A 13,827-nucleotide genomic window follows, 5' to 3' on the forward strand; every position below is an offset into this window, starting at 1 on the left:
CTGGCCACTAGGAGTGCCGCCTCTGGATGAGCGTTTTTCTGTTTGCTTATGTTGGTGTACAGTTCATTGAGCGCGGTTTTAGCGGTCTGTGGTGGTTTGTAGACAGCTACAAAAAATACAGATGAAAACTCTGTAGGTAAGATCTGATATCTGTACATCTAAGTATGCAAAGCCTCCAACACAGAATGTTCTCCCTCTCATATCAGTATTCTTCCTGTACAACATCTTATTCATTATTCCTCCCTATCATTATTTATGGAGTGTAATGTGGCCATCAGAATAGGATAGTACCAGGGGTGTTGGGCACTGGTTGTACCTAATGAGGCAGAGAAAAATGCCAACGCAGCATGGGGATCTAATATTTACAGGGACGCAGGTAAATAACCTTTTCTCTTATTGCATTCTCGTGAAACATCTTTTGCTGGTATCTCGTCTACATTGCTGCGAAAGCACTTTTCACATGCAAGTTAGTACTGTAAAGTTTAGCATCTTTGCTACATTAGCATACAGTATGCATAAATCCATGAGATTTTATCTTTGAGTAGAGGAGATACTGTTGCGCATTAGCATGTAAAGCACATCGTCAGATAAATGGTTTGCATAGCAGTATGTAATATCACGTCGATTATTGTAAAAACTCCATGTGTCAGAATCCCATTTGTCCGCATTTCATGTTTGATAGGCTTGTAATGTGAGTTGTTGAAGGTGAGAACTCATCTCTTTCACCATATGGTGCCGTTTTCTGAACCCATCATGGTCGGCTCACTTGTGGTACATACATTTGCTCTTTCTCACTTCTCACTGTCTCCTTTGGGATAGTTGGTTAATGTACTGTAGACTCACCTTATTCTAGAGACTTACCTGCATGTCTGTCTAATTAACCTTTATTTAACCAGAAAAATACCCTTTGAGTTTCGAAACCTCTTTTGCGAGGTGGACATGGTCAGCAGGAAGTAGTCCGCATGTAGATAGAAAGAGCACAATACAATACAATACATTAAAAACAATCCCAAAAGTCAACAACATTTTCCACTATCAGAGCATTAAAATCAACAAGCGATACCCTCTCCTGCAGTAGAGAGAGTGCATTGTGTCTGGATATTGCATCCTGTTTGCTGTGTTGCTGTGTCTTCGAGGTCTTTAACATCTCCCCCTTGTGTTTCTTCCCTCAGCATCCCCCTCTCCCTGCTCCTTCTCTGTGCAAGGCAAAACCCTGCAAAGCAAATCCCTTTTGAATTCCTACTACTCAGGTACAGCCATACCACTCGGAAGACTCCTGCTTTGTAGTGTATCTACATAAGGCAATGCGATATTGCTCTTTCTGGTCTCTTCAAAGTAGAACATGTTGAGAAATCAAACTGTAGATTGTAACATTTTCTAGGGAGTACATTTGTGATGCCTGGAGTTCAATATTCACTGTGTCTTCTTCTTTTCCTGTGTCGTGACTGTCTGTAGTGTCGAAGGAGGCTGTTGCAGTCCCTGCAACAGCATCAATCGGTAAGAATCTTCTCTCCATCTATTCTTGCATCTTCTTCCATTATCTTGCTTTCGCTTTTCATAGGTGTAGTTTAGATATCTGGTAATGGATTTAACATACAGAAATTCAATCCACACATTATTTTCACTCATATCACATTGAAGACCATTTGCCATGATCACTGAAATAAATCAAACCTAACAGCATGTTAACAAGATACTGCAACAATACATAACGTAGTATAACTACTTATGCAAAACAGACAGCACTCCCAGTGTCAGGCCATGGCCATGCTGCTGGCCCAGGGCAGGCTGGCATAGGTCTAAAAGAAGATCTTATGCCACTGCCCATAATTACACAGGAGTGTGATGAGATCAGATCTAGTGTGTTGCAGCCGGTTGAATACTAATGGACCGGATGTTGCCCCTTCAGTTTACAGACGGCCAGATTGAAATGTCAAATCCATTTCTGACTCTTTTTCACTCTCTCCCTTTCCCCTCCACCTCTTTCTCGAGGCAGATTGACCACCTCTTTGCCAAGTAGATTTGCTGAATGCTGAAAATATGCTTTTTGGTGCTTTGGTAGAGAGGTAGATCACTCTCAGCTGTTTCTCCACCACCTCCTCCTCAAGTCAACTGGCAGCATCTCTCTCCAATTCATTGGTTTATGTGCTCCAATTCTAGAAGGTTGTTGATGGTATCCCCACCTGTAATTGGTCACCACCTGGTGCATGTTCTGCATACATTTCGTATACGGGTGGAATGAAAACATTCTTTCAAACCGTGGGTTGGCTCGCGGTTCAAAACAATTATATTGTGGGTCGGAATTTTTTTAAATCAAAATAATATTTGTTTTACAAACCCAGGAGCTTGTTGTGTTGCATTGGGATGCGAATTCCATTCTGTGAGCAGTGAGGCAGACATATAGGCTACCAGCCACACACACAGTGGATTGTGGACCTGTCCATTAGTTGTGTGGTGCTGAAACATATGTTTAATCCCCCCACGTGAGAATACATTGCCAAATGTACTTTCTCTGGCTAGCCTAGCTCACGCGAAAATGGCTAACGTAGGCCTAATCGGAAGAAATATAAAGAAAGGTTATGAAATACAACATCCTGGAAACAGGTGCGGTGTGAGTGAAATCCCTGGTTTGGTTTGGAAGGATTTTGGAGACATTGTGGACAAGGACAACAACACGGTAGATGGACAGACAGCCAGCAAAAAGTGAAAGCAAGTTTTTGTTTATGATAGGCTAATTCAGTTTATTATCAACTAAATATGTTAATTCAGCCTTACGTTCATTTAGTCCATACGCAGGCCATATCAAGTTTAAAATGGTTTACTAAATAAATGTAATTTTGCAGCCTATATTCGATTCTGGGAATCTTTTATTGAAGTTTCAATTAAACTATTTGATTATCTTCACAGTATTGAATGTAAAGGTCTTGTTTTGTTATGTCAGCTATAGGTTTTTTAATTAGAAGGCCCTTTTTTCAGAGCGATTTGAGTTGTTAATGAATGAAACCATGCCATGAGATACCATGAGATACGTATCTCATTGTAAAAAAAAGTAATGGCATGGTTTCATTCTATACAAATGTTGAATAAACATGCAGACAAATTAATTCATGTAGGGAGGGGAATAATAGCCTACTGCTCTGGAGTCATAAAAATTAAATACATTTGTTATTTGGACAGTCACTGATCATCTCTCAGGAAAACAATTATATGTCTCCAAATCCTTCCAAACCAAATCAGGGATTTCACTCACACCGCACCTGTTTCCAGGATGTTGTATTTCATAACCTTTCTTTATATTTCTTCCGATTAGGCCTATGTTAGCTAGGCTAGCGTGAGCTAGGCTAGCCAGAGAAAGTACATTTGGCAATGTATTCTCACGTGGGGGAATTAAACATACAACTAATGGACAGGTCCACAATCCACTATGTGTGGCTGGTAGCCTATATGTCTGCCTCACTGCTCACAGAATGGAATTCGCATCCCAATGCAACACAACAAGCTCCTGGGTTTGTATAACAAATATTATTTTGATTTTAGATAAAAATCTGTCCTGATATCGGATATCAGGTGGTGCTCGGGAATTTATATGGCCGGCGTGGGGCGGGTGTGGCTCCAAATAATGGACCCGTGCAGGACTACTTTGTGGTATATCTTCCGTTTGGTCTAAGTCAGGTTTTTGTTGATGACTTTTGTTTAACGGAGCAGATGTTTTGTTTTGTCTGCCTGCCCCGGGTACTGTAAGATACTGTAAACACACGGTTTGATCTCAAGGCTGTCTGTAAAATATACTTTCTACTGACCTGTGGATCAAAGGGAAGGAGTGGGGATCAGCTGGGTCCTGAACGTTTTAGATGTTCAGTGTTGTTATTCTTGCTTTAGAAGTATCCCTCAGAGCCTCAATCTCACAACCATGTATTTTAAACATTCAGTATTGTTACTCCCGCTTTAAGTAGTCCCCTGAGGCCCTCATTCTCAAAATATTGCACTGAATATTCTAAATGGTATCCCCTAAGACTCCTAGAGAGTCTTTGTTCACCCAATTCATATCCACCAAGTGGGACTACATGTACTTTGATTGTGATTTTAATGTATTCAAGTGTTTATATTAAAGTTATAACTGAAGTAAGGGACAGTGAAGTTCTGAGCCTACCATATATCCTCTTATCGGTAACTGGTGGCAGTCAATGTGTTCCTTCCTCAAGCACTGTTGTTGACAGAGAAAATCACAGTAATGGCCGACAGACCCCCTTCTTCACTGGACGGGGGAGAGAAAGCCAGCTCTCAGCAAACAGAGCCAAGCCGGGGGAAAAATAATCTTGTCAAACATTACAGCAGGCAGGGCATCAGGCAAGCAAGCAAGTCCAAAGTGAAGGCAACATTTATTGATTTCAGCAATACATTTGTACTGCGTTTGTACTTTTGTACTTATGTACATTCCATAATCATCTAGTTTCAGTCAATAATTTAGCTTTGCCTATTCATTTTAGTCTGACACTGTTCTGCGAACGCCAAGCAAAAAGGAAAATAAATAGGGATGAGAGGGAGAAGCAAGAGGTCTTACTGTGGAGGAAGGAGCTTCGAAAAATCCATACTCTCATGTAAAGCTTGGCTTAATTTAGCTCTCTTTGTATATCAGTCTTTGGGTTTCGATGGCTCAGGTGTTTCTTTTGGGATGCAAATAGGCATCATTTTGTGAACATTACATTCCAATCATTGACACAGTTTCCTTAACTGTTTTGGAGAAAGCATGAGACCACAGCTGTTCAATGTGCATGCTTGCATGCTTAGCTAGTAGTAGTGGTGTGACCTTGAGTCAATTCACTGTATATTGATCATGGGCCAGTTTATAAAGTGGCACGTAATATTGTTTTCTGCCACTCCAGGCAGTCTATTAGATATGACTGATGATGCTGTACATTTCCATTTTTCCTCTGCTTCTCCATCTTTGACTTAGTCATAGGTATTTTAGCCGCTCTGCAAGTGGGCTGTGTCTTTAGATGTGACTTGTTATCAACACCAAGTAATCAATGCTTCACCAGAGACCAAAGAAGACAGACAGCGAGAAGGAGAGGCTGGAGAGAGTCTGTAATCCAGTCAGCTGTGTTCTGTCTGTGGGCTGGGCTGTGGGGTGTCAGGCATTTCATTTTTTATGAGCATGGCCTTATTTCTATTACAGCATATTGGATGACTGCCATTCATATTCCATTCACCTAGCTCAATGTAACATTGATAGGTTTAGGCTACTACATTATTTTGCACTATACCCATCATGAGGTTGCTACAACGAGTCTACAAATGAACGTTTTTAACATAGCTGCACAGGTTGAGAGACAAATAGGAGTAATCAAGGTGACAGACAGTGACACATTCAACACCTTCTTGCACGGTCTTGCCTGCATCTAGCCGATCCGGGGTGCTTAAGCATTAGTCCAAACAGTTGCAAAGCATTCCATTTAGCAACTAAAGCAGAAGTTTCTATTGGACACATTCAGGTAGTTCCTTCCCCATTTTGTTTCATTTGCTTCCGTTTAAGCAACATTTGGCAATAGAATCAGCAGAATGAATACACCCCTGATCACCTGCAGACACAGTTCACTTTCATAGCAGCCGCATACAGCATCATCAGTTTGCTCGTTGTATAATTCCTTCTCACATCTACATGCTCTCTTCCTCTCACCTTCAGTGCACAACACAACAGCTGTTTGTGACCAGGCACAAATACCTCTCCAAGCCAAACTTTCATACCATGAGCGCTAACCGCTACACAGCCTACATCGTTGTTACCATATTAACGCTATAGTAAAAAAAACTGGAACTAATGCATTAGTAAACCCACAATCCAGTCCATGTGTGCATCACGCAGTACAGTGTACAGAAAGCAGTTTAGCAGTTACACCGGCGTGCTCCGGTGTAAATGATTAAAACCGAGCTTACCTTGACTTGGAAGAGTTGCCGTGTGGGATAGCCTTAGCCAGCTAGCTAACATACATAGCATTCCTCTCTGTTTGTCAGGTTGTTAAGTAGGCAAAATTAGCTGCATTAGCTAAAAAAGTGAAAGGTAAACTAAAAAGGAAAGAAATACAAAGAAATATAGCTAGCTCTCTGTCTCTCTCTCTCTCTCTCTCTCTCTCTCTCTACTGTATCTTCTTAATTCTTAAATAAATAAATTAGTTTGAAACTTGACCAACTATTGTCTTTTTCTATCTGTGAGTCAACTACTCATCACGCTTTACACACTGCATTGCTGACTAGTGCATTTGGAAAGTATTCAGACCCGTTGACTTTTTTCACATTTTGTTACGTTACAGCCTTATTCTAAAATTGATGAAATTGTTTTTTCCTCTCATCAATATACAGGTACACACAATACCCCATAATGACAAAGCAAAAGCAGCTTTTTAGAAATGTTTGCAAATGTATACAAAAATAAATAAAAATATATCACATTTACGTAAGTATTCAGAGCCTTTGTATTGAGACTCAAAATTGAGCTCAGGTGCATCCTGTTACATTGATCATCCTTGAGTTATTTCTACACTTGATTGGAGTCCACTTGTGGTAAATTCAATTGATTGGACTCACCTGTCTATATAAGGTCCCACAGTTGACAGTGGATGTCAGAGCAAAAACCAAGCCATGCGGTTGAAGGAATTGTCCGTAGAGCTCTGAGACAGGATTGAAAATGAAATGAATCCATTTTAGAATAAGACTGTAACGTGGAAAAAGGGAAGGGGTCTGAATATTTTCTGAATGCATTCAGTACTAGATTAATTATGCAATCCTTTGATGTCAGTACATGCTGCAAGAGCTCTGATTGGTTGGAGGACCTCCTCCAGAAGTTGTCATTGTTACTGTGGAAGTCTATAGAAGGGGGTAAGAACGATGAGCCTCCTATGTTTTGTATTGAAGTCAAAGAACCCAGAAGACAGAAAATAGCTGTCATCTGGCTACACCATGGTGCTACCCTAGAAAGTGCTGTTGAGGCTACTGTAGTTAATTGGTGACGTGAATATTTTTAGTATAGATTTATTTTAAAATTAAAACTTTTAATTTAATGGAATTAAATTAATGGAATGCACTGAGTAGGATGGTCCTCCCCTTCCTCCTCTGAGGAGGCTCAACTGCTGCTGAAGTGAGGGCTTCAGTTTCACAGGCAGTGGAGAACTTTCATAGGGCTGGAAGGAAGATCCCACTCTGGGACTAGCCCAACTCTGCTGTTTATCCACCACCAGCAGCAGATCTAGCGTTAAGAATACTGTTACATTTGGGTGTGCTGAATGAAATCCATAGCTCATTGTGTATTAGCGTATACAAAATGGTATTGATATGATATCCAGCAGCAGAGTAGATGCCTATGCTTCCAGTAGACATGAGTTGGTTGAGAATGCATCTATCCACTACATCATTTACATTCTGTCATTCATACCTCTACATGCAGAACATGGCTATCACGTCTGCCAAAACCAGAGGAAGCTAAAGTTCTTCATATGCATTGGCTTATCAAAAATGCCATGTTTGAACATTTGTCAGCAAAAGACCTGTTCTTGAGGATGGAACCTGGTTCATGTTAAAAGAAGGGCATTTTTGGTTCCTAGTAAGCTTGATATTCCTAAGGGCTTTAGAGAATGATTCAATTCTACGGTTGCAATATCATTGCAAATTATTTAAAATCTTCTCCAGACATATTCTTTAGAATGGATGTACATTTTAAGTAATTTCAAACGGAATTATCTTGTCCCGACTCAAAGAGTTGTCCAATATATTTTGTTATGGATGGTAATTATTGCTAATGGTCTGGAGCAGCGTTGTTGTGACAATGTTGCATTGCCGATAATTGAGCTTAATGCGAATTCAACACTAACCATTAGTCTGCACCTCAGGGAAGAACTGCACACTAAAATTCTGAAATGAATTCAAAAGCAATGGCCTTTATCAGAACAACTTCTGCAAAACAGGATGTTCATTTTGAGACATTGTAATTTTATCTAAGCTCCCATAGTATCTCTGAGCATCATATTGTACTCAATGTATTTTTTGCTTGGAAATAATATTTCTCAGTATGGCGTGTTACAAGCCCTGCACCCTCATAACCTGAGCCAAGCTTTCCTGCCTTTCTTCACAACAGAGCAATATTCCCAACAGAACAACCTGCTCTCTGTGAAACCTCTTTATTTCTGATACAACTTTTCTGCCATGTTTGGCATTCAGATTACTGGAAGGAAAGTCACCCTAGTCATAGACTGTTCTCTCTGCTACCCGGCAAGTGGTACCGGAGCGCCAAGTCTAGGTCCAAGAGGCTCTTTAACAACTTCTACTCCCAAGCCATAAGACTGAACAATTCATCAAATGGCCTTCCGGACTATTTACATTGACCCCCACCCCCCTTTATTTTTACACTGCTGCTACTCGCTGCTTATTATCTATGCATAGTACTTTAATCCTTCGTACATGTACGAATGACCTTGACTAACCTGTACCTCTGCACATTGACTCAGTACATGTACCTCCTGTATATAGCCTCATTATAGTTATTTTATTGTGTTACTTTTTATTACATTTTTACTTTAATTTATTTAGTAAAAACTCTATTTATTGAACTGCATTGTTGGTTAAGGGCTTGTAAGTAAGCATCTTATGGTAAGGTCTACCTGTTGTATTCGGGGGCATGTGACAAATGCAATTTGATTTGAAGAAAGAACAGACCTTTCCTGAAAGGTCATTGACTCTGTCTAACATGCCAATGTGTGTGTGTAAGTCCTGTATTTCTCACTTACCCAAGGCATGTGATCACATGGAGCCAGGATCGGTGCTCATGCATCTGTGAGCCATGATAATGAAGTCATGAAAAGTACATGTTCTCAAGCAACAAAAACGTCCCTCTGAGGTCAATAAATGAAATGATTAGCATGAAGATATTGTAATCTAAGTTACAGGCAAGAAGACACATTGTGAATACATTTCATGGCTGACTAAATGCATTTTTGACCTTCAAACCCCAAGCATTAGCCGCTCGATATGTCAGTAGCTTTTGATGGGATTGTGTCTGTTTATTGGTAATATTTACAACATAATATATCCTCAGGGCTGCCACTTTAAGATATGTTCTTGTTGTAGAGACAAAAACAAACTAATAATGAATTAGGTATGGTCCGAATAGGCTGTAGAGGGCGCACTTTGGGTAGGATTAAGTGGACCTCTACCATCTCCACTGTAAAGTCAGTACCTGCTCCCTGTCCTATGGCTAAGCCTCTCTCCTTACCCACCTCCATGTAAGCAGATGCTAAAGCTAAAACAACGTAACCACATTACATGCCGGTGTTTATCTCCATCTCCCATCAGTAATAATTATGGAGAAATGGAGCGATGGGAAATGGAGATGTGTGAGTAATGAGCAGAAATGTAAACACAGCCCAGATAGAACATTACCACGAAACAACATTAATTAGAGTGATGAGACTGTGCTCCGGTTGCCAATCAGAACATGTTCCATGGGCTAAACGCACTGAGTATACAAAACATTGCTGTTTCCATGACATAGACTGGCCAGGTGAATCCAGGTGAAGGCTATGATCCCTTATCGATGTCACTTGTTAAATCCACTTCAATCAGTGTAGATGAAGGGGGGAAGACAGGTTAAACAAAGGTTGTTAAGCCTTGAAACAATTGAGACATGGATTGTGTATGTGTGCCATTCAGAGGGTGAATGGGTATAACAAAATATTTAAGTGCCTTTGAATGGGGTATGGGTGCAAATGCCAGGCACAAGGGTTGGGGCCAGAACTGCAATGCTGCTAGGTTTTTCACACTCAACAGTTTCCCATGTGTATCAAGAATGGCCCACCACCCAAATGACATCCAGCCAACTTGACACAACTGTGGGAAGTATTGGAGTCAACATGGGCCAGCATCACTGTGAAACGCTTTCGACACCTTGTAGTGCCCATGCCCTGATGAATTGAGGCTGTTATGAGGGTAATAGGGAGTGCAACTCAATATTAGGAAGGTGTAATTAATGTTTGGTATATTCAGTGTATGTAGTTGCTTCAAGTTGTGTATTTACAGTCTTTTATGTATTACATTGTCTACAATTTGAATGTAAGTCCATTATAGCCTAGTTTGTTAAATAGCCTGCCCTATGTTTGCTAAATATGTTGAACATGTTTACAGTCCACATTATTCTAATTGCATTACTTTAATATTGAAATACTGTACATTGTTAAACGTAGGCTATAGCATTCACATTGATAAAGTGACTTCTGAAAGTATTCATTCTCCTTGACTTGAATTACACATTGTGTTACAACCTGTTACACACAATACCCCATAATGACAAAGTGAAAATATGTTTTTAGAAAATGAAATACAGAATTCTATCATTTACATAAGTATTCACACCCCTTAGTCAGTACTTTGTAGAAGCACCTTTGGCGGTGATTAGAGCTTTGAGTGGTCTTGGGTATGCATTGGGACACCAAATAAGATTTTGTTCTTATTAACTGACTTGCCTAGTTAAATAAAATGAAATCAGATTTTTAAAAATGTGTCTATCAGCTTTCCACATCTGGATTTGGGGATTTTCTCCCATTCTTTCTTTCAGATTTTCTCAAGCTCTGTTAAGTTAGATGAGGAGCGGCCGTGAACAGCAATCTTCAAGTCTTTCCACAATTTCCTTTGATCATCCTTGAGATGTCACTGAAACTTGATTGGAGTCCACCTGTGGTCAATTCAATTGTTTGGACATGATTTAGAAAGAAACACACCTGTCTCTTTAAGGTCCCACAAATGAGAGTGCATGTCAGAGCAGAAACTATACCATGAAGTCCAAGTAATTGTTCTTAGATTTTCAAGATAAAATTGTGATAAGGCATATATCTGGGGAAGGGTATAAAACCAATACTCCTAGATTGTTGAAAGTTTCAAAAAGCCCAGTGGTCTCCATCATTGGGAAATAGAAAAAATATGGAACTACTCGGACACTGCCTAGAGCTGGGCGTATGACCAAACTGAGCAACCGGGCAAGAAGGACCTTGGTCAGGGAGGTGACCAAGAACCCAATGACCGCTCTGACAGAACTACAGAGTTCCTTGACTGAGATGGGAACCTGCCAGAAGGACAACAGTCTCTACAGTACTTCACCAATCTGGGCTTTATGAGAAAGTGGACAGAAGGAAGCCGCTCCTTAGAAAAAGGCACATGACAGTATGCCTGGATTCTGACTCTGAGCGCATAAGGCAAAATATTATGTGGTCTAATGAGACAAAAAAGTAACTCTTTGGACTGAATGCAAAGCACTATGTCTGGAGAAAACCAGGCACAGCTCATCACATGTCCAAATCCATCCCTACAGTGAAGCATGGTTATGGCAGCACCATGCTGTGGGGACTGGAATATTAGTAAGGATAAAGGGAACAATGAATGGGGCCAAATCAAATACAGGCAAATCCTTGATGAGAACCTGCTTCAGAGTGCACACGACCTTAGACTGGTGGCAAATATTTACGTTCCAACAGGACAATGACCCCAAGCATACAGCCAAAGCAACGCTGGAATGGCTTCAGAAGAATAATGTGAAATTCTTTGAGTGGCTCAGCCAAAGCCCAGACTTGAATCCCATTGAAAATCACTGGAAACACTTACAGATTGCTGTTCATCGCCACCATCTAACTTAACAGAGCTTGAGAAACTCTACAAGGACGAATGGGAGAAAATCCCCAAATCCAGATGTGCAAAGCTGATACAGACATACCCAAGACACCTCAAAGCTCGAATCGCCGCCAAAGGTGCTTCTACAAAGTATTGACTAAGGGGTGTGAATACTAATGGAAATGAGATGTTTCCATGTTTAATTTTCAATTAATTTGCTAACATTTATAAAAACAGGTTTCTTTGTATTGGGCTACTGTGTGTAGCTGGGTGAGAAAAACTATCTATGTAATACATTTTGAATTCAGTATGTAACACAACAAAATGTGGAATAAGTCAAGGGGTGACTAGACTTTCTGAGGGTACTGTGTAAGGGCTAGGCCTATACTGTAAATTGCAGTCTGGATGTGCCAAATGTAGTCAATAAGCAATATTAAATTCACTACACTATTGATAAGGCTTAAAAATACTGTAGAATTCTAATCAAGTTCTAATAAAAACAAAACAACTTATTTTAAATAGGCTATAAATACATTTACAGGCACCATCATTTCTCCCGGTGGGTGTATAATACAGACAATACCATTTCGACTATGGAGGGTTTTACGAACATCCAAACTTTTCACATGAGCTGGAAAAAGATCCAGACAATGGAAGGTTATGTGACTGACCGTCTCAATTCACATTTGAAATTGTGTTTTTTTACATTGGATAAAAGTAGAGACTGTAGTGTATGAAATGTTATAACATACTACAGTTGAGGAACAATGGGAAAGTAATTCTGCTTTGAAAGTTGGCCCTTGAATGTTTTGGTAAACCTATTGGCGAGCTCTTCTTTGTCTACACCCATTCAGCATCATTTGCTCCCTCTTAAGCCTTAACCCCACCCATCTATTTAAGGATTCACATGTGAGGCCATGCAGTAAACAACCAAAGATTTAAAGACTAAAGGCTAGTTTATACTACGGGTGTATTTGTAAATTCAATCTGGAGAGCCAGAGTGCTCTCAGAGAGCACACTGGATGCTCTGGCTGAGGAGTAGGGTTGATCCAAGCGTTCTGACCTAAAAACAGCACTCAAGTTAACTGGCTAACGTTGGCTAGCTGTCTAGCTACTTCCAGACACAAATGAGAGAACAACTCACTCTGACCATTTTACTCACCCTAGCAGAGGTAGTTAGGCTGTAACTGTGCAAGTTTCTCTGCGCTCTGGCACACTTAGACGAGAGTGCTCTGAAATTGGATTAGATAGCTGGTAAATTCGATCGGGCTATGTCTACCGACAGTTGCTGCAGTGACATCATGAGCATTCTATTGATATGGTTACATTCATAGTGAAGTCTTTTGTTTAGACATGTAGCTAGCTAAACAATGAACCATAATCCCAACTCATAATGATACTATCCTGCATGAATCTGCAGGTAACTAACCAACCAGATTCAATGTTAGCTAGCTAACTTTAGGTTATAACTAGCAATGCAAATGGCTCAGAGATCTGAATAATATTATGACACAGATTATGCACGTAACATTAGCTAGTGAGTCAGACAGTTTATGTTAGCTAGCTACCAAACAGTAGACTTTAACTTTAAATGAAAATGACTTTCTGACAGAATTACCCATATACATGGAGGATGCTTCTCCCGCTCTGTCACTGATGCTGTGGTTGCCTTTAGTTTGAAGATGTAATCCGGAGCCAGGTGTTTTATACAACAGCCTTCTGTGTGTTCTCTTTTTGAATCCCTTTGCATATTTGCAATCAAACCACATAATTGTTTTCCATCTCCTTCGCTATCATACTCTAATTCCACCGGGCATTCCACTGATTTCAAAACTTGGTCCTTCAGAAAGTGGAGAGCAACACTTTCGCAGTTCTACTACGTGATATTTTTTCCAAAAAAGTTGTTTAGTAAGCATTACCTACACATACTGACCAGCTCATGTTATAGACAGAAGTGTGCTATATGGCAGACCAATCCGAACTCATCTCTCGGCATGTCCAGTCCATCCATTATCTTAGCCAATCATGGCTAGTGGGAAGGTTCCTGACTTTTTCCGTGGCTAAACCAACTAGGCTTGTAATTTATTTGTATTTACAGATTGAATACAAGTTTGTTATTAAGGCACATGAAAGTTTACATGTTCCAGAAGGCATTTCTGCTGAAAAACAATTTAGATTTTAAAA

General features: G+C 40.1%; 1 protein-coding gene across 4 annotated transcripts in view; it reads left to right on the top strand.

Annotated features, from left to right (window-relative positions):
• The window catches only part of LOC109890760 (receptor-type tyrosine-protein phosphatase T-like), a 484,190-nt gene that overhangs the window by 360,213 nt on the left and 110,150 nt on the right, over positions 1–13,827 (top strand). For 3 of the 4 annotated variants that reach the window (XM_031824663.1, XM_031824659.1, XM_031824661.1), the window contains 2 exons: positions 1,173–1,250; positions 1,456–1,497. In XM_031824663.1, the coding sequence (XP_031680523.1) occupies positions 1,173–1,250; positions 1,456–1,497 (120 nt within the window). The remainder of the gene's footprint in view (positions 1–1,172; positions 1,251–1,455; positions 1,498–13,827) is intronic. The other variant, XM_031824662.1, reaches the window with a different exon arrangement.

Source organism: Oncorhynchus kisutch, linkage group LG5 (genome assembly GCF_002021735.2).
Source record: "Oncorhynchus kisutch isolate 150728-3 linkage group LG5, Okis_V2, whole genome shotgun sequence".
Lineage (NCBI taxonomy): Eukaryota > Metazoa > Chordata > Actinopteri > Salmoniformes > Salmonidae > Oncorhynchus > Oncorhynchus kisutch.